This window comes from Theropithecus gelada, chromosome 2 (genome assembly GCF_003255815.1).
Source record: "Theropithecus gelada isolate Dixy chromosome 2, Tgel_1.0, whole genome shotgun sequence".
Lineage (NCBI taxonomy): Eukaryota > Metazoa > Chordata > Mammalia > Primates > Cercopithecidae > Theropithecus > Theropithecus gelada.
The window spans coordinates 102,839,582-102,859,118 of record NC_037669.1 but is presented as its reverse complement, the minus strand read 5'-3'; the positions used below and the strand labels follow the sequence as shown (position 1 = coordinate 102,859,118).

At 45.9% G+C, this 19,537-nt stretch overlaps 1 protein-coding gene across 1 annotated transcript in view; it reads left to right on the top strand.

Annotated features, from left to right (window-relative positions):
- ITGA9 (integrin subunit alpha 9) overlaps nucleotides 1–19,537 on the top strand; it is a 388,125-nt gene that overhangs the window by 70,839 nt on the left and 297,749 nt on the right. The window contains exons 10-14 of the mRNA XM_025377670.1: nucleotides 1,035–1,140; nucleotides 2,775–2,869; nucleotides 8,121–8,211; nucleotides 10,646–10,691; nucleotides 17,482–17,636. Of these exons, the coding sequence (XP_025233455.1) occupies nucleotides 1,035–1,140; nucleotides 2,775–2,869; nucleotides 8,121–8,211; nucleotides 10,646–10,691; nucleotides 17,482–17,636 (493 nt within the window). The remainder of the gene's footprint in view (nucleotides 1–1,034; nucleotides 1,141–2,774; nucleotides 2,870–8,120; nucleotides 8,212–10,645; nucleotides 10,692–17,481; nucleotides 17,637–19,537) is intronic.

The following is a 19,537-nucleotide window of genomic DNA, read 5'->3' as shown; positions in this document are numbered from 1 at the left end:
TGATTTGAATGAGGAGCTGGCTGTACAGTGCCTGGTACATAGAAGGAATCCGTTGCTGGTGTTCCTCTCCTCTTCCCCACGACACTGAAAGAAAGAAATTAATGCATATTTGTGTTTTGGGGTGGAGGTTTCATTCACCCAAGAAATCATCTCACCTTGACTGTTTTTAAGTTGTAAATTGTGTTTATAGTGAGAAAGAAGACTTGGTCATGGTAAAAGCCAGACACTCACAGGATGGCCTGTGGGATATAGTGGGCCCAGACTGCCTCTGCACTGGGGAATGCATAAATCTTCTCATGCCCCAAGACATCAGATTGCATTGTATCACTCTGGTATTCATGTGTCAGTGATTTGGGGTGAGAGTGGGTATGACTTTTTCCCCCAAAGTCAGATGACTTTTCCTGCCTTTGTACATCATTGACCCCCGCCCCTGTTGGTTAGTATTTTCTCAGGAAATTCATACCTGAGCCACGCATGAATAACAGGCACAGTGACGTCTGCCACCACAGCCACCCCCTGGCCAAGAATGACTGGGTGCTTGGATTTTCTGAACCACGACTCCCTCTATCAAGATAACTCATACATGCACTTTGCAAAACAGCTTTATAAACTTGTACCAAAAGACACAGGAAACAAAAAATAGAAAAATGTGTACCCTTTTAAAACAACATTGGGGAAAAATTGCTATACCTTAAGGATGCGGAGAGCACAGGGGGGACAGGTGGGTAGGGAGGTTTGCTTGTGTGTAGAGCATTAGGACAAGGGGGAGTGTAGTCATTGGCTACCGTGACATTCTCCTTCCCTCAAAAATGCATCTCAGGCTATGGAAGACCATCCTGCTAAGCAGGTAAAAGGGACTCATTTTGCCAGCAGGAGAGAGAAATTTGGGTTCCTGTAATTCTGCCCAGGTGTTTCCTGTCGATGAGCGTGCTCTAGCAGGGCAGCATTCAAGCTCTGGTTTTTTATTGATTTTTATTGTTTGTTCTGTTTGTTTTTGTTTTGTTTTCCATTTTCTCCTCCATCCTGTTTCCCAGGGAGCCCTCGAGGAGCAGCTGGCTCTGACTGGGGATGGCGCCTACAATGCGCACTTTGGAGAAAGCATTGCCAGCCTGGACGATCTGGATGACGATGGGTTCCCAGGTGAGTGAGTGTTCCCGGTGCGCGGAGCCCCTCCAGGTGCAGCACGCTGCTCTGCTTCAGAGGGTCAGCCTGTCCGCTGACTGTCCATCTCTAGTGGCGTGCTCCTGGGTCTACTGGCCCACTCCAAAGGCCCATCAATGTGCGGTAGGGAGAGAGGACACATTTAGAGGTGCTCTCCGTGTAGACACGCAGGGCCGAGCTTCCAGCCCACTGGAGTTTTGTCTCTGCATAACCCCTTCTCACTAGCTCGGTGTTCTTTGTTGTTTGCAGTGGAAACAAACCTTGGGGCTGGTTCATTTGGGACTTCTTATGGCAGAGAAGTTTGAACAGCTTCATCCTGCCATCAACTCTCCTTGCTTCCGAGCCTTTGATGCTCCATGATGCTCTACCACGTTGATGGGGAAATGAGTGAGGAGAGAATTAGAAACCCAGACATCTTCTGCCTGATTATAGCAGCAGCTGGGTTGCCTTTTGAGAGTGCACGTGTGTGTGTGTGTGTGTGTGTGTGTGTGTCTTGGGAGGCGTGGAGGCATATGTACCTAATGTTTAGGTCTGTTTGGACAGCAGTATTCCTCACAGCCTCTTGGCCTCTCTCTCTGGCTTGTTTGAGCCTCTTCGCCTCCCTGCATACACAGCATAAGGACATCGGGAGGCGGAGCAGCCATGTCACCAGGGTATATGGTGGTGGAGGTGGGGCCACCCTTGCCCAGGCCAGCCATCCAGACGTCTTTGATACCTCCTAACACTGGCTACAGAGGGCTTCATTTTCCTCCCCCTTGGCCTCACTTCTGCAGACACATGACTTTGTTAGAAGCAAGGAAATAAAGTTAGGAAGATCTAGGCTTTGTTCTAGGAGTTGCCAGTTTGTGAGAGTAATGTTGTTTTTGTGTGTGTGAAGTGAATGCCCTCTGTACATTTCCTTTATCCAGGAATGGATTTATTATCAAATAATAATAAGGAATAGTCCTTTATCCAGGACCTCAGATTTTCTCAGTTACGCAATAGCCATTGTCTATGGAATTCTCCCTGACGGAAATTAGGGCAGGTAGTTTAGATTTGCATTTCTTTTATTGGATGGGTCAGTGATTTTTCTTATGAGCGTAAGGTAGAAACTTTTTTGGAACTAAACTCTTCTCGGTCAGCTTCTATAGTTTTCACTGTTTTTTTTTTTTTTTTTGAGATGGAGTCTCACTCTGTTGCCCAGGCTAGAGTCCAGTGGCATAATCTCAGCTCACTGCAACCTCTGCCTCCCGGGTTCAAGTGATTGTCTTGCCTTAGCTGCCAGAGTAGCTGAGACTACAGGCGTGTGCCACCACGCCCAGCTAATTTTTATATTTTTAGTAGAGATGGAGTTTCACCATGTTGGCCAGGCTAGTCTTGAACTCTTGACCTCAGACAACCTGCCTGCCTCGGCCTCCCAAAGTGCTGGGATTATAGGCATGAGCCACCACACCCGGCCTTTTTTTTTTTTTTTTTTTTCCTACTAAGGGATCATGTGTCTAAATTAATGCTTGACCATCAACAACTAATAATTTCTGGCATCCAGGGACTCAGACATGATAACCAGAATTAGGGAAGCTGCACTTATATTGTTAATGTGGCTTTTTAACCCATAGCTGTTTTTCTACCCTCAGATGTGGCCATTGGTGCACCCAAGGAGGACGACTTCGCAGGGGCGGTCTATATCTATCACGGTGATGCCAGTGGGATAGTCCCGCAGTACTCAATGGTAATTGGTGTGAGAGTGATATGGCAACTATTCATACATTCATTCAACAAACATGTTTGGAACCTTCGTTATGCACCATGCCCTGGAGGTACAAAGAAAAACGTTTTTCTTGCCTTGGCCTTCCTACCCTTTTGTGAAAGATACAATTAATATTGCTTATTAAATACTAAAAAAAAAAAAAAAATTCTTAGAATCCCAAGTTTGCTCACACTCAGGGATGCATTTTTCCTAAAGAAGATAATTTTCAACTCTTACTCAGAGTTAGAGCCATTTATTTAAGAAAAAATGCTCATCATCACTCGCCATCAGAGAAATGCAAATCAAAACCACGATGAGATACCATCTCACACCAGTTAGAATGGCAATCATTACAAAGTCAGGAAACAACAGGTGCTGGAGAGGATGTGGAGAAATAGGAACACTTTTACACTGTTGATGGGATTATAAACTAGTTCAACCATTGTGGAAAACAGTGTGGCGATTCCTCAAGGATCTAGAACTAGAAATACCATTTGACCCAGCCATCCCACTACTGGGGATATACCCAAAGGATTATAAGTCATGCTGCTATAGAGACACATGCACACGTATGTTTATTGCGGCACTATTCACAATAGCAAAGACTTGGAATCAACCCAAATGTCCATCAGTGACAGACTGGATTAAGAAGATGTGGCACATATACACCATGGAATACTATGCAGCCATAAAAAAGGATGAGTTCATGTCCTTTGCAGGGACATGGATGCAGCTGGAGACCATCATTCTCAGCAAACTATCGCAAGAACAGAAAACCAAATACTGCATGTTCTCACTCATAGGTGGGAATTGAACAATGAGATCACTTGGACACAGGAAGGGGAACATCACACACCGGGTCCTATTGTGGGGAGGGGGTAGGAGGGAGGGATAGCATTAGGAGATATACCTAATGTAAATGATGAGTTAATGGGTGCAGCACACCAACATGGCACATGTATACATACGTAACAAACCTGCACCCTAGAACTTAAAGTATAATAATAAAAAAAAAAAGAAATGAAAGAAAAAAAAAAAAGAAAGGAAAGGAAGCTTTCTCTTTTTGGTGACTACTTTGTCAACCGTCTGTGCTAAGGCAAAGGGATATATTTTAATATATATCTAGAAGGACAATGGTCCATGGTGGAGGGGCCTGAAACTGATCACAGGCTGTCATCCCAGCTGGCCTCAAAACCAGGAGCCAGTTAGGACTCTGCCCTTGTGCCCTCTACTTGGGAACATGGAAGTGGTGAGTTCTGTTTTTTGCCGTATCAGCTTGGTGTTCAATCTTGCTGATGGTGTCAAGCCCAGCCCATGGGAAAAAAGGAAGTCATGCTCTCAGCAGAAGCATTGTCAGGACATTTGTGGATGTCTGCATGTGGAGTGGCACCGGCTCTGGTCTTTTCCCAGTGGGTCAGAGACAGAAGGGAACACACACTGAGAAATTTCCAATCAACAAATATTTATTTATTGTACACTTATTACATGCTAACTACTTCCTACTCATATGTATATATTTGTATTTTAATTTTAAGAGGCAGCATGTAAATGCAAGTACAACTTCTACATGAATAATTGTCCTGTGGCAGATAGAGATAAACTAGTTAAGGGTGGAGGGTTGGTTGGTTGTCACTGGTGCCTCAGATCCCCTGTCTGCTGGCCTCCTGCTGAGCTCAGTGCCTCACTTGCAGGAGACAGGGCTTTGGGAGGCACTGGGAAGAGGAGGGACTGTTTTTTGGGTGCCTACTCTGCCCTTTCTTTACCCTTAATCCTCACAGCAGCCATATAAGATGGGTCTGTTTATTATCCACCATTTATCCATGAGGTGACTATACCCCAAGGAGGTTATTTAACTTGCCCAAGGTCGTAAGTGGCAGTATGGCCACGGAATCTTTGCCAGTCTGATGCCTGAAATTTGTATCGTAACCACCATCCTCAACTCCACATTGCAAAAAGAAACACTCAGAAACTCAGTAGGAAAACTTACGAATATGGAAACTATTTTGCCATGAGGCGTACATTCTCTGAGGGGCATTTATCTAACCAGACCATCCTCTTTTCATTAGAAATACATAACAGGGGATTAATAAACTTTGGTGATTCAGCCTACAAGGCAGGAGGAAGAGAGCTTTAGGTACAGTTTGGGGGCCACATCTGAGTCACAAGAGCTGCCCTAGGCTGGGGCGTTGATGCTCTTCCCAGTGTGACAAGCTAAAAGTCACCCAAGGAGCCCCATGCTCGGGCAGCGGTCAGGGTCATTCTCCACGCATCCTCCGGGAAGCTTGTTTTCCTGGACCTCAGAAGCTAATCACACAGTGAGGCAACCTGTGAGAGACCCTGGCTTCCCCTCCTCTGGGGCCCTCCAGTGTTTTGTTTGGTTGCTGGGTGGAATCCCTGTAGAGAACCACAGTATAACTCTTGTGGTTAGCATGGAGTGTCTTTAGTAGGAAGCAGGGATAGCAGCTGGACCAGCCTGCCTTTGTCAGCATGCAGGCTGGCTCCTTTGCTTTGACAAAGAGAAGTGGTTTGGGACTTTTAAGACAAAAAAAAGAAAGAAGCAACTATGATTATACTTTTCCAAGCTGCTAATATGTGTATGATAAGGGCAGTGATTTAAAAGGAAAAAACAAAACCTTTTAATGGCAGATTCTTGCAGGCTCAGGTCCTGGACAGAGCAGGCATTGTGTGGGTGAACTAGAGGAGGGAATCAGAAACAACTCTGGGCAATGGAATCACTTTGCTTTGGCCCAGATTGGTATTATTTCTGCTGGGTAAATTGTGAGATCAGGGCCCACACTTCTTCCACATTGCTCTTTAACTCTCTCTCTTGAGTTTACCACGGAGAGTGTTGATTTTAAGATCCTTGTGTACCTTTCCCAATGCAAGAGCCCTCTGGGCATATGGCGGCTCCTGTGATCCTTCTCTTGCTGGAAGGGACACTGCATAGAAACCTGGTCAAGTGGAGGTTTCCAGGGCTCCTGGTTTTCATTTAGGGTTATTAGCACTGGGCAGACTTATCTTCTTGGCTTTATAGCATAATGGCCTGCAGATGTCTGTGGGATAACTTAAGCCTGCATCACCACCCCCAGATGGACCACCCCTTCACTCTCCCCCTCGTCCCAGCCACAGCATACCTTAGAAATGTAGATCCAGGGGCAGGCTGCTGCTAGAGTTCTTGGACTTCAGAGCTGAGAGGGTCTGCTTCAAAATGTGGCTTTTAAGAAATGCACAGACACACATGCATGTTTGTTTAGACAGAGCCATGTGGGATGTAGGGTTCTCTTCAGTGTTTCCTACAGTGTTCTGATTTGTACTTTGGTGCTTGCACATTTCCTGTTGGATGGCTTAACCGAGGATGGCAAGCAGCCTTCTCTGATCACTTCTAGGAGGGTAATTTGCAGTTATCAGCTGCTGGGGGTCAGGGGGCATCCTTCGTGCCTCCATCTGTAGATCCTGTGGAAAGTACCCCCTCCCTGCTTTCGTGACTTCTCTGCAGGATGACTCAGGAAAGAGAAGGATAAGGAAAGAAAGTCAAAGGGAGCCCCTAGATAGCTGGTAAACCTGGTTCTGTTGCACTTTGAAAACAAAGCATTTCTCTTGTCCTCCACAGTGAGGGCATCAGGAAGTAAGCCTCCCCTGGGAACCATGCAGATAAAGGCAGAAAGAGTAGGTCAGATCCCAGAAGATGGGACTTTTCTGATTCAAGAAGTTCAGTATCTTTGTGAGGAACTGCGCCACATGAATGTTGATGCACAGCTTCAGTGTGACAAAGGCAGTTTGTACAATAAATATTGCTGAATCAGTGCTGCCTGTGTGGATGTGTGATGAACTTAGTGATGAATAAAAAGTAGGCACAGCCAGGAGTAGTGGCTGTAATCCCAGTTCCTTGGGAAGTTGAGGCAGGAACATTGTTCAAGACTTGGGGTTTGAGACCAGCTTGGGCAACATGGCAAGACCCCGTCTGACAAAAAAGTAAAACAGCTGGGTATATTGGAGCATGCCTATAGTCTCAGCTACTTGGAAGGCTGAGGCGGGAGGATCACTTACACCCAGGGGTTTGAGGCTGCAGTGGGCTGTGATTGTGCCATTGCATTCTAGCCTGGGCAACAGAGCAAGACTCTATCTCTTAAAAAAAAAGAGAGAGAGTGGCCGGGCGCGGTGGCTCACGCCTGTAATCCCTGCACTTTGGGAGGCCGAGGCGGGCGGATCACGAGGTCAGGAGATCGAGACCATCCTGGCTAACACGGTGAAACCCCGTCTCTACTAAAATACAAAAAACTAGCCGGGCGAGGTGGCGGGCGCCTGTAGTCCCAGCTACTCGGGAGGCTGAGGCAGGAGAATGGCGCGAACCCGGGAGGCGGAGCTTGCAGTGAGCCGAGATGGTGCCACTGCACTCCAGCCTGGGCGACAGAGTGAAGACTCTGCCTCAAAAAAAAAAAAAAAAAAAAAAGAGAGAAAGAAAGTTTCGTTTTTAAAAAACATATAAAGTAAGCATAGATGCTAGCGTGTCCCATGGTGAAGTTGTGAACTCCGGTTGGTTGAGGGGGCTGTTTTCTAGAGGGGAGGGCATCTTCTTCAGCCGAGTTGTTTTGACTTCCTACAGTTTAAGAAGGTTCAGGACCATGGAGTTCTAGATTTACTGGGTAAAACTGTTCACTCCTGTCTGTGAAGCTCCAGAATCTATAGATCTTCTGGTTGGCTGGACAGAGAGGTAGTTTCCACATGGCCATCTTTTCCAGCTAGACACGTTAATTACCTGTCTGTCTAGGGAAAGACTCTGTAATGTGTGCCTCTTAGGAGGAGAGTGTTAAATATTTAGTACATATTTGGGAAGAAAGATAGAAGCTAAATATGTTCTTAGAATTTCAGCCAGCTACACCTGTGTAAAAACAAACAGAACCTCCATTAGAAATGGAAGTTAAACTGTATCCATTTTGAACTTCAGCATGTCAAAACATTATCATGGTAGTCTAGGTGGATTTTTTTCATTAGCACAGAACTTAGAAAGAAAATTAAATGATGACATTTGGCCAAGGCAAGTAATAATAAAGGAGTGTGTGGTCTTCAACTGTCTGCTAAAGACTTGCTGATCACATTCGGATTACTCTTTTTTTTTTTTTCTTTCAACAACTTTAAGACCGAGTGTCAAGGGAAGCTGGAATAAAGCAGTCACAGTTCTTATTTGTGACAGTGGTCTTTTCCTGTGACTCCATTTCCCTATTATCTGTTTCAGAAACTGTCTGGGCGGAAGATAAATCCAGTGCTCCGGATGTTTGGTCAGTCCATATCGGGAGGCATTGATATGGATGGAAATGGCTATCCTGGTAAGCTGTTTTTCTTTGAAGGCATGTGAGATAAATGAAGATAAATGCATGAAGTAGAATAATTTTCTGTCTGGTTAGCAATCATCACATCCATTTAGAATTACGACAATTCACACGATAGAATAGGGTGTTTTGCCTGGTGTTCAATTTTAAGGTGAAAATAATGTTGACATTTATTTTGGGGTTTGAAAATGATCTACTCTGAAGGGCTTAGCACCAGGAGGGTGGATTTTTATAGTGGTTTCTGTGGCGGTGATTCTAATGACGAAAAATCGCACTGGCCACATCTAAAACGGTGAATAGTGAAACCTCATGTTTTCCTTTGTATTTAACCACATTCAAAGGCTTCTTACTCTGGGCAGGAAAAGGAGCAGCATCCCCCACCCCCCACATGCCCCCACCCCCCGCCCCTACTCTTGAAAGAAAATGGTGGAGAAAGATTTGGAGTGAAAAGAAAACCATGTCCTCTTGTGTGTGGACAAAGGAGACCTTCACCATTCAAGGCTGGCTGGCTTGACTTTAGGGTTAATTAATGCCTGTGGTGGTTGTGGCTAACTGCATAAAAATACATGATTTCCAACCCAATCCCAAGTGATATCTGGCCTAGGTCAAATTGCCTGGGTGGTGGAGTAGTGGTTCTTCAGGTGTGTTTCAAGATGGAGTGGGGTCAGGTGAGGAAACAACAGTAAGAATTTGAAAAAAATCCAGAATGGTCATGGAATTCAGGAAACATTTCTGTAAATTTTGTAGTCATCTTGCTTTTGAGAAATATTTCTTTCCACTAAAATTTAAGAAAACTAACGCAGTCTTGTATGAGGACACCACTTTGTGTACTTTTGTACAGATAGGAGTTTTGGAAATTCCTCAAGACTGCAGAGCCAGGAGGAAGTGTGGGAATAGAAAGAAGTCAGTGTTGACAAAGCTTTTGTCCCAAGAAAGACCCTCCTGGGCCTTTGTAAGTTTGAGAAAACAGTTCTTGTTCTGGGCAATTTGTGGCCATCCTCAAATAATACCTTATATGGGTTTAGCATTTAATATGTACAAAATGCTTCCACATGCAATATGCATCTCACAGTGACCCCAGCGGATAAGGAGGATAGGGTGTTTTCCCCGCTTTATAGACAAGGATGCTGAGACTCATTGTCAGGGGCTGCCCAGAGCCTGCAGTGCACGGGGATCCACCCTTCCCAGTGGTTCAGCTGCTTTTCTGCAAATGTGAGGTGAGCAAGGTGTTCACAGTTCACAATGGATCTGAATTTCTGATCTTGTGTTTTTCATAAGGGAAACTGACAAATTCGTCAGGTTCTTTTATTTTTAAACATATTGCTAATTTAAAAAGACTATTGAAGAACAAAATTGATAAATACACCCAAGTGGAGAAATTTTAGGAACACTATAATTCGTGGATTTGCCATTTGTTTCTCCTTAATGAGGCCATCATATAGATGCTCAATGCATTTAGTGATGTGCAGATTCGGACACTCTTGGACTCAGATACTTGGTTCTGTGAAGTAGTAGTGGGAACCCCACGGCCAGGGATTTATATTGCCGGGTTGGAGTGGTAGGGAGAAAGGCATACAACCACTGGAAGAGTAAGTACTTCCTAAATTAAAGTTATTTAGGAATAAACATTACTGGTTAAACCAGGGTCTTGTTTATAGCTTACCAAGTATTTTCATGAATTTACTGACTTAAATATCTGATTTCATATATTTAGTAAATATTTACTATAAATCTAGTGAGTACTTAATGAATATTATATAATGACTAATAAATATTTTCTGATTTAAATGTAATGAAATATTATCAGCCTTTGAAGAAGGCCGTGGGGATAATTATCTTCATTTTACAGACAGGGATACCATGAGATACTCAGGTCACATAGAGTGAGGGGTGGAGGGTGACGATTCCGTGTTCTTCAGAACCTAGAGAATTTTCCAAGAGTCACTGAATTCTAGGTATGTCTTTCTCTAATTCACTGATGTCAAAAGAAGTATAAGCCATATGTGTAGTCTAAAATATTCCCGTAATTACATAAAATGATAAAAAGGTGAAGTTAATTTTATTAATTGTTTTAGCCTGATATAGCCAACATATTATCATTTCAACATATAATCAATATGAAAGTTATGAGTGAGGTAGTTAATGGTTTTCTGTACTAGGTCTTTGAAATGTGGTGTGTATTTTATACTCACAGCACCTCTCGACTGAGACCAGCCACGTTTCAAGGCCCCAGTAGCCTGCGTAGGGATTGGCTGCTGCATAGGAGAGTGTGGCTTCCATTCTTACAAGATCATTGTATAGCCCAGAAGGTGGCTGTCAGAGGGCTCTCTGGCCTCAAGGCTGGGCCTCCATCCTTGTGAGCTCATTCCCAGGGAGCTGTTGGGTGTGGACTTCAGCAAGTTTCTGAACGCTGTAAACTTCTCATTTTCAGATGTCACTGTTGGAGCCTTCATGTCCGACAGCGTGGTTCTCCTCAGGTGAGAGGCCTCACTCTTGCTCCTTGAATTGTGCTGTTCAGGGTGAGGGATGGAGCCATTTGCCATTCATGGGCTCTTTCCTCTGTCCTGTTCCTTGTAGCCTGGAGGTGCTTAGTAAGTTGAAATGCTACCTTATTTTCTCATTCTAATTATTCTCTATCCCAGAGTTTCTATCTGTGGCCTTGAATGGCTTGCAGGTATGAGATGATAGCATCCTGGGAGCTTCTAGGTAGGGGTTGGGGTAGCCTAACTCTCTTAAGCCCTAAAGCTATTTGCCTTTGGCTAAGAACCTTCCATAATGTGCCATACAAATATTTTATTATTTCCTGCGGGTGCTGGGAAGCACTGTTCGTTTTATCTCTTCATCTGTACACCCTGCATTCTTACCTCCAGTCAGTCCACAACACCCTGGGGACTGGGAGCCTCCTGCCCGTTAGACAGCACGTCATTCCCTGTTGGCAGCAGAGGTGAAGGACATGAGCTGAGGCCCAGAGCTTGCTGAGGCCCGTGCAGTCTGGATCTCTCCTACAAAGGCCAGTGGGCCGCCGCCACCACCCGTGAACCCTCTCCAAATATTTCTAGCTGTATGAGTCAGAGGAGGCAGAATTACACTTTGGAGTGAGAGCCAATTCTTAGGTTTTGTTAATAACCTGATGGCAGAACTTTCTAAAATAGACTAGTAGGATCTCAGAGCTGGAAGGGATCCCAGAGGCCATGTAGTTCCATACCCCAGATCCTTCTTATTCAGCAGTACCTTCTGCTGGTCTCCACTGCAGGGCCACATAGCCTCTTGTTCTGAGTGAGATGCCTCACGAGTGGGAGCCCAGTTACTTCTAAGGGAACCCGCTTGCCCCAGGAACATTAAATCTTGAATTATTAAAGAGGCAGAAGAGCCTTGAGGTTGAATGTGAACTCAGGGGCCAGGTGGCCAGGTTCCAGCCCTGACTCCGCCCTTACTAGGTGAGTTTCCTGGGCAAGTGCGCTGACCTTTCTGTTTCAGGATTCTCCTCTGTTGGCCAGGACAGCAATACAGATGCTCCTTGACTTAGGATGGGGTTATTTCCAGATAAACCCATTCAAAGTCAAAACACGGTATTTTCAACTTAGGACGGGTTTGTCCAGATGTAGCCTCATGGTAAGTCAAGGAGTGTGCTGCATTCCTATGGCTTTCGCACCCTTGTGAAGTTGAAAAATTGTAAGTTGAACCATCATAAGTCAGGGACCACCTGCAGTACGTGTAAAATGTTCAGAACAGTGCCTGGTTTAACTGCTTAATAAATCTTAGCAAGTTTGATGTAAATTGGGTTAAATTTGCCGCCCTAAAATTCTGCTTCTCGGTCTTGTGTCTTTTACATAGCAGCCCTTTAGTATCTGAAGGGGGCAATTGTGTCCCCCAAGTGGTGACTTCACTAAGATAAGGCCTCCTTGGTTCCTGTAATTATTTCCCATGTGACTGGATTTTCACTTTCTTTATCAGCCCTTCCTCTGGATAAAACAGCTTTTGTGGCTCCAAATGATTGAGGTTAGATTTGTGAAGCTGGTTGCTCTAGTTAGTGCTTTCATGATGTCGTCTTTGCTCTCTTCACTATCCTGAGCGTCTTACTTTGGTTTGTCAGGATTCTTCTCAAATAAAACAAACACACTCCTCAACTTTTCACAGTTGAAAACAGGCTTTTTTTTTTCTTCTTCTTCTTCTTTTCTTTTTTTGAGACGGAGTCTTGCTCTATCACCCAGGCTGGAGTACAGTGGTGTGATCTCGGCTCACTGCAACCTCTGCCTCCTGGGTTCAAATGATTCTCCTGCCTCAGCCTCCTGAGGAGCTGGGATCACAGGTGCACACCACCATGCCTGGCTATTTTAAAAATATTTTTAGTAGAGATGGGGTTTCACCATGTTGATCAGGCTGGTCTCGAACTCCTAACCTTGTGATCCGCCTGCCTCAGCCTCCCAAAGTGCTTGGATTACAGACGTGAGCCACCACACCCGGACCAACAGGCCCTCTTAAAACCGCGGCCATCTGGCTGAAGGTCCATCACATAGACTCTGCTTTCTCATCATTCTTGTATTTTTAAATCTTCCTGCTGTGAGCTTCAATCCAAAGAGGATTTTCTTTTTCTCTTCTTCATGGTGAGGGACAGCCTTCTCCAGGAGTTTGCTCACATATGGAGGTAAAGTAAAGTGAGGCAGTTACACAATGGGTGGGAGACCCCAGACTCCAGCCTGGGATGGAGGGTTGAATCTGGTGAGTTGGAGCTCAACAGGGACAAATGTAAAGTTATTCAAGAAGAACTCCAGGGAGAGCACATATCAAGAGAAGAGACCTAGGAGCGGAGCCTGAGGAGCCCTACCCTGAACAAGAGGCCAAGAGAAGGCCCAAGAAGAGTGGTTGGGCCATGACAGCTGTAGAGGAGCATGCAAGGATGTTGTGGTCACAATCATCCATTCTCTTATTCATTCAGCTAAGGTACATTGACCTGCTGAGATGCTGCCATGCATCAGATCCTGGGGATTTGATGGGGAACCTGACCTAGGCTGTGACCTTAGATTATAGCCAGGGAGCCACAGGCAACCAATGTTTGGTAAGCTCCTACCACCTGCCTGGCATGGTGTGAGCACTTCATGTGTGTTCATTCTTTGTTGTTGTTTTCTTTCTGTATTAAGGTAGAATTTGCATACAATAAAATGCACCAATTTGAGTGTATGACTCCATGAGTTTTGACCACTGCATACATTGTGTGACTACCACCCCACCACAATAAAGAATACTTCTATCACCCCAGAGAGTTTCCTTGTGCTCTGTCTACTCAGACCCCTCTCCTGATAGACAACCACTGTTCTGACTTCTATCACCATCGATCCATCTTGCCCATTCTAGAATTTCACATTGGTGGGAATATACACTATGGACTCTTTTGTTTCTGGCCTCTTTCAATCAGTGTGATGCATTTGAAGTTTGTTCATGTTGGCATGTTGCTTGTTTTTCCCCTTACTGAGTAGCATTCCATTGACTGAATATCCTTGAGTTTGTTCATCCATCCTCTTTTTGACAAAACACATGATAACTCTTAGTCTTCTTAACAATCCATGACATGAGTGGGGGTGTTATCCCCATTTTATGGGTGAGGAGACCAAGGACATGCAGTTCTTATTAATATAAAAGGGAAGGTGATTCCACATGGTGGTAGGTGCTATGAGGATTATAAGGCAGGGTTACTTGGTCGGGCAGTGGCGTCAAAGTCAGCAGAAGGGCCAAGCAGAGTGAGGCCTGGGACTTGTCGGAGGTGGCAGGGGGAGGTCAGGGGTGCCATTGGCCGTGGTGGCTCTAGAGAAGTGATGGGGCAAAAGCCATATGGCAGTAGGTGGGTGAGAGAAGAAGCAAGAAAAGAGAGTGACTCCTGACTGCCTCTCCAGAAGCTTGGCTGCAAAGGAGCAAATGGGACCAGCAGGTAGTTCAGGGAGGTGTTTAAAGGATGGGAGGCTCTGGATCGGTGATTAGGCCAAGAACATCTTTGAGCCATTTTCTGGTCTCCCAAGTCCCTTACCCTCTTGGAAGAGATCAGAGGGGCTTCACCCTCAGCTTCACCTTCATCTATGTGAACCCTGATGCCCTGACCCTATGCCTAACCCTAAGGGTCCTGGAGAGGTTGAAGAGACAAGAGGGAGGATGGGAGGCTGCTCCAGGGATGAGGGATGGGGGGATGAGGTTGGTGAGAGTGATAGAATTCAGTACACAGGCTGAGGGTGAGGGGCCCTCATCTTCTGAGCCAGGCCCCAAGATAGGAATAAGGTCAGGGCAAGGTTCAGTTTGGGATGTGGATGAGGATGAAGCAGAGGGTGACCACCGTGGTCTATTCCAGGAGGACAAGGGAATCAGGGAGAGCAGGGAAGCCTTCAAAGACAAGCTAGAGCCCCTCAGAGAGGAAGCAAGGTGGGGCAGGTAAAGCGGTAGCTGAGCATGCTGCATGGGAGCATGGGAGACACCCAGCAGGTTGGGTGTCTGAAGGGGCAGCTATTGATAAAGTCCCAGGATTCAGCTGAGCAGCAGTGAACTAGAAGGCCTGGAGGCATCAGCTGACTGTGTTAAGTAGGGGCTTGGCTCGGTCTGGCCTAACTGACAGTTAGATTTTGAGTTACTTTAAGTTTTGGGTGGGACTAGAAAAGCAGGGAGGGCTAGGAGACCATGCATGTATATGGACACATAGATACGTACTGCCCATCGTTTCTAACCCTCCTAAGGGCAGGAGGCCAGAGGTGCGTGGGTTAGGAATGCTATAGGCTGCAGCTAAGAGAAAACCTGACTGAGGCTTTCAACTATATGACCCCAAATTAGCTCCCTGGAGGTAGGTGGCCCCAGGGCTGGCTTAGTAGCCTAACAATGTCACCAGGGGTGAAGGCTCTTTATCTGTCCTTGCCTTGAAGAAGGCCAAGGCACCTTGAGCAACGTATCAGAGGGCATCCCAACTGGTTGTATTATTTACCTGGAAGTGAAGTGTCAGGATTTGAACTGTCAGCTGTCAGGGAGAAGTGTTCCAGCTACCAACTTCTTAAAAAAAATAAAAGCCCTGAAAGCACTTGTGCTGTCCTTGGGTGCCCCTTTGCTTTTATCTCAGAGGCTGGCACATTTGTAGGCAGGACTGTGAGACGCAGTCTCCCCTGCCCCCAGGAGTGTAGCTGACCCACTCTGCCCTCAGGAAGTTTGCTTCCCTCAGATTAGCTCCGGGGCAGGTCCTGTGTCAGGGTGATAGGCACACGGTGCTCTCCCATTGGAGGTCACAGGAAGTGATCAGAGAGGTCTCTGAAAGATTTCTGGGCTTTTCTTCATCCAAAAACAATACTTGGAGTTGAAACAAAAAGGTTGAAGGGAACTGATCTGACAGCTGTGGGAAGGAGATGTACCTGTGAGGGTCCCTGTGGTCCATTTCAAAGGATACTGTTTTTCCAACTTCCACTGAGGTCACTGTGTCTGGGCTGCCCACGTCTGTTTCCTGCTTGCTGCCCTGTCTTCTGCAGAGCTCTTCTGTGAGAGGAGGACTTGGCTTCCTCCCTGATGAGTGGCCCCTGGGGATGATGGGGTAAGCTAGGCTTTTCTTCTGTACCATGACCAGGCAGGTCAGGGACCATGCAGGGTGGAGACTGGCTCTCCATGGTACCTCTGTCCATCTGTGAGGCTTTGGACACTTGTGGTTTTCAGTCTCCTGGGCTGGAGTAAAATTTGTACTTATTTAACAAGGGTTTTTGCACATTTATTATGGGAACGAGAGGATGAATTCACTGGATCCCAGCCCTTGCAGGGTGCTGCAGGCTGGTGGGGCAGGTTTGGAAATAGACAATGACTCTTCACCTTAGTAAGTGGGGGCCAGGGGTGTGTGTATAGAGCTGGAAGCACAGAGAGGGAGGATGCCTAACTGTCAGGGGTACTAGGGAAGGCTTCCTCAGGGTGGGAACATTTGAGCTGGCTGTTGAAAGGTCGTTGAGGTTTTATAGGGTGTCCACTGGCATCTGCACAATCACACTGGCCAGGGGTAAGATATCCACTTTCTGATTTATTTCTAGTATCCTATAAGGATGAACCCAGAAGAAAATGGCAAGACTAAGGTGTTGGCCTTCTTTCAGGCACTGCTATTGTCTGACTTCCGTTTGTCCTGCGGCCAGATTTGCTCTGGGAGTCCTGCAGTTCCACTGCATCTGTCACCACTACTCTCTGTTGACCCGATCTCCCGGCATGGTGGCAGCAGTGGAGTCCCCTCACCCCATCTGTGCCTCGTGTCTCTTCACTTCCTTTGTTCACCCAGATTTTCCTTAACGCTTTCTTCCCTTGGAGTTGGTGTGGGTCATCATTCCCATCCGCCCTGTCACCCTGGGCTCTCTTTGAGGGATCGTTGTACACAGGGGGGTCATTGTTCTGAAGCCACAAATGCCCCTTAATCTTGTTATGTCACCCCAGTGGTGTGAAGGCTAGGGCTTCTTAGAGGTAAAAGGGTTCCTCTGTGAGGTCTGGAGGGAAAAGGTCGAGTGGTAGCTTAGGTGAATGCTGCCTGAGCAGATGTCTGCAGTGGGAGCAGAATGGTGTTATTTACTCTTAATTTTTGTGGGATGTCTCTGGGGAGCCCAGGGGTGCTGTCCATTCATCAAGCACTGGGGGATGGTCCACAGCAGGGAGGAGAGTGTGGCTATTTATTGAGTTTCATTTGGTTTTGAGACTGGGCAGGTTGATTTCTTCTGCTCTGAAGCACTTTGCTATTACCAGCTGGGACTCTACTAATCAAGTTCTTTTAGAAAAATACCCAATGAATTGGTGGAGGTAAATGAAGGAGGAGGTTTGACCAACTGGATGGGGCTAGAACATTGCAGTTCATGCTCATAATGGCAGCAAATGCTTGAGGGAATCCTTGAGTATGCATCTTTCTTGAATCATGGCATCTGCTTTAGGAAATCCTCTTAAATGTATTCTTACCTCCCTAATAAAATGGAAATCGGAACTTAATTGGTAAAATTTTAAATAATTATCCAGCATCTGGTGGTTCATTTATGGCTTCAACCAGTTGTGTTTTATTAACAAACTTACTTTTATTATTGGGAAGCTAACTATTAATTTACTAGGCAATATGCCACTTCTAAAATCAGAAAAAAATGCTCACAGAACATACTAGCCCTTCTCTCTTGGGATATTTCATGCTTTAGGTAAATCCTGGGTTGAAGGCCTAGGATTTATCCTGTTGGTCTAGTTCTTGTTTGATTCTGAGAGCTGCTCCTTACCATGACTAAGTCACCTTCCTCTCTTGCCCTGCAGAGCAAGGCCTGTCATTACGATGGATGTCGCCATCTTCCTCCCGGGCTCCATCAACATCACGGCGCCTCAGTGTCACGACGGACAGCAGCCTGTGAACTGCCTGAACGTCACCACCTGCTTCAGCTTCCGTGGCAAACACGTTCCAGGAGAGATTGGTAATGAGCCACCAAGTCAGGGCTCAGGATACCCGTTTAGCTGGAGTGGGCTGGTGGGATATTTCCGATGTTTCCTGTCGCTGTTCCTCCCAGCTGGTTTTGCAGGCAGCAGGCACACAGGCTGGACATCCTTTCCCTCTGAGGTTCCTCCCCTTTTCTTTCCTGCTTATCAACATGTTTTGTTTTGTTTTGTTTTGTTTTGTTTTGTTTTTGAGACGGAGTCTCGCTCTGTCGCCCAGGCTGGAGTGTAGTGGCCAGATCTCAGCTCACGGCAAGCTCCGCCTCCTGGGTTCACGCCATTCTCCTGCCTCAGCCTCCCGAGTAGCTGGGACTACAGGCGCCCACCACCTCACCCGGCTAGTGTTTTGTATTTTTTAGTAGAGACGGGGTTTCACCGTGTTAGCCAGGATGGTCTCGATCTCCTGACCTAGTGATCTGCCCGTCTCGGCCTCCCAAAGTGCTAGGATTACAGGCGTGAGCCACCGCGCCCGGCCTCAACATGTTTCTAATATCACACAACCTCCAGCTCTAGGACAAATAATGTTGGACCCCAAGCATTCTTTCTCCAAATATGAGGGCCAGACTGAAGCCTCATTGGACCACAGGTCCTATGGGACTGGTGGAGATATAATGCCCGGAGCCTGGCCCTTATGGAATGCTGGAGCAGTCAGAAAGCAGAAGTGACAGGACTTTTTAGGCTCCTCATTGAGCTTGTAGCATCAGCCAGATGTCAGGGGGCTTATAACATTTACTATGGAATTAGAGACCAAAGACGCTCTCTAATGACGGATGGTGGGATTGGGATTCTGGTGTTACAGAGGCTTAGGTTTCTAAAAGAGGGGTGCTGCTTTGGCAGCTCAGAATTGAAAAGAGGCCGGCATTGTCCTGACAGCTGGTAACTGTCCCTGCCATTTGTCTGGGGAAAATTGACTTGCTAGCCTAGCTCTAGAGGCTGGATTAAACCCCAGAACAAGATAGGGCCACTGTTGATTAGAATTCAGAGCACGTGGTCACCTGAAGGAACTGAATCTGGAGCTTTATGCATATTACTAGGTGCTTCATTTTTATTTAAAAGGCTGATTTAATAATAGAAATAAAAACTTCAGGCAAACAAAAACATCAGCAGGGACCTGGACCTACTGACGTTCTTAGATATTTTTAATATCATGAGTGACTCCTTTTGCTACTCACAGTGTAGCCCCTGGCCTAGCAGTGTCAGCATCACTGGGAACTTGTTAGAAATGCAGGACTTTGGGCCCTACTTTGGACTTCTGAATCAGAATCTGCATTTTTGCAAGAGCCCCACAAGATTCCCGTGCACATTTAAGTTTGAGAAGCACTGCTCTGGAGCAGACATGTGTGCACACACGCCCACTCATGCAAAAATGTTTACATGAGCTAGTTCATTCCTCAGCCACACCTCAAATGTTCTACCTTATTTAATATGTTCATCCTTCTTGGCTAACTGTCTCATTGGCAATTTCTCTTGATCTTTAGGTATATTGAATGAGCTCAACGATTAAACATATTTATTTATATCATTTTTTAAAAAGAGCTTAGAAATTTCAACATTGAATGAAACCGTACAATAAAACTTGGGAATTGGTTAGTGAGGGAGGATTAACAACATTTTCTTGTGTAGCTCAGTGAGAAAGAGCAGCTCACTCAAGATCACACAGCTGTTGTTGAAGCCAGGAGTTGAATTTGTATCTTGTGATACTTAGTTTTGCTTTCTAACAACTGTTTCTCACCACCTCCCTAATTGTTTAAGACACTACAGTCTTAAGGAAAAAAGCTTTCTCATAGTTCTGGGACTCGTGTATCCTCCACATAATTAGGCGGTCTGTCTTCTGTCCAATGCCAGCTCATGATACAGTTGGACTCTGTTAAGAAACATTTTT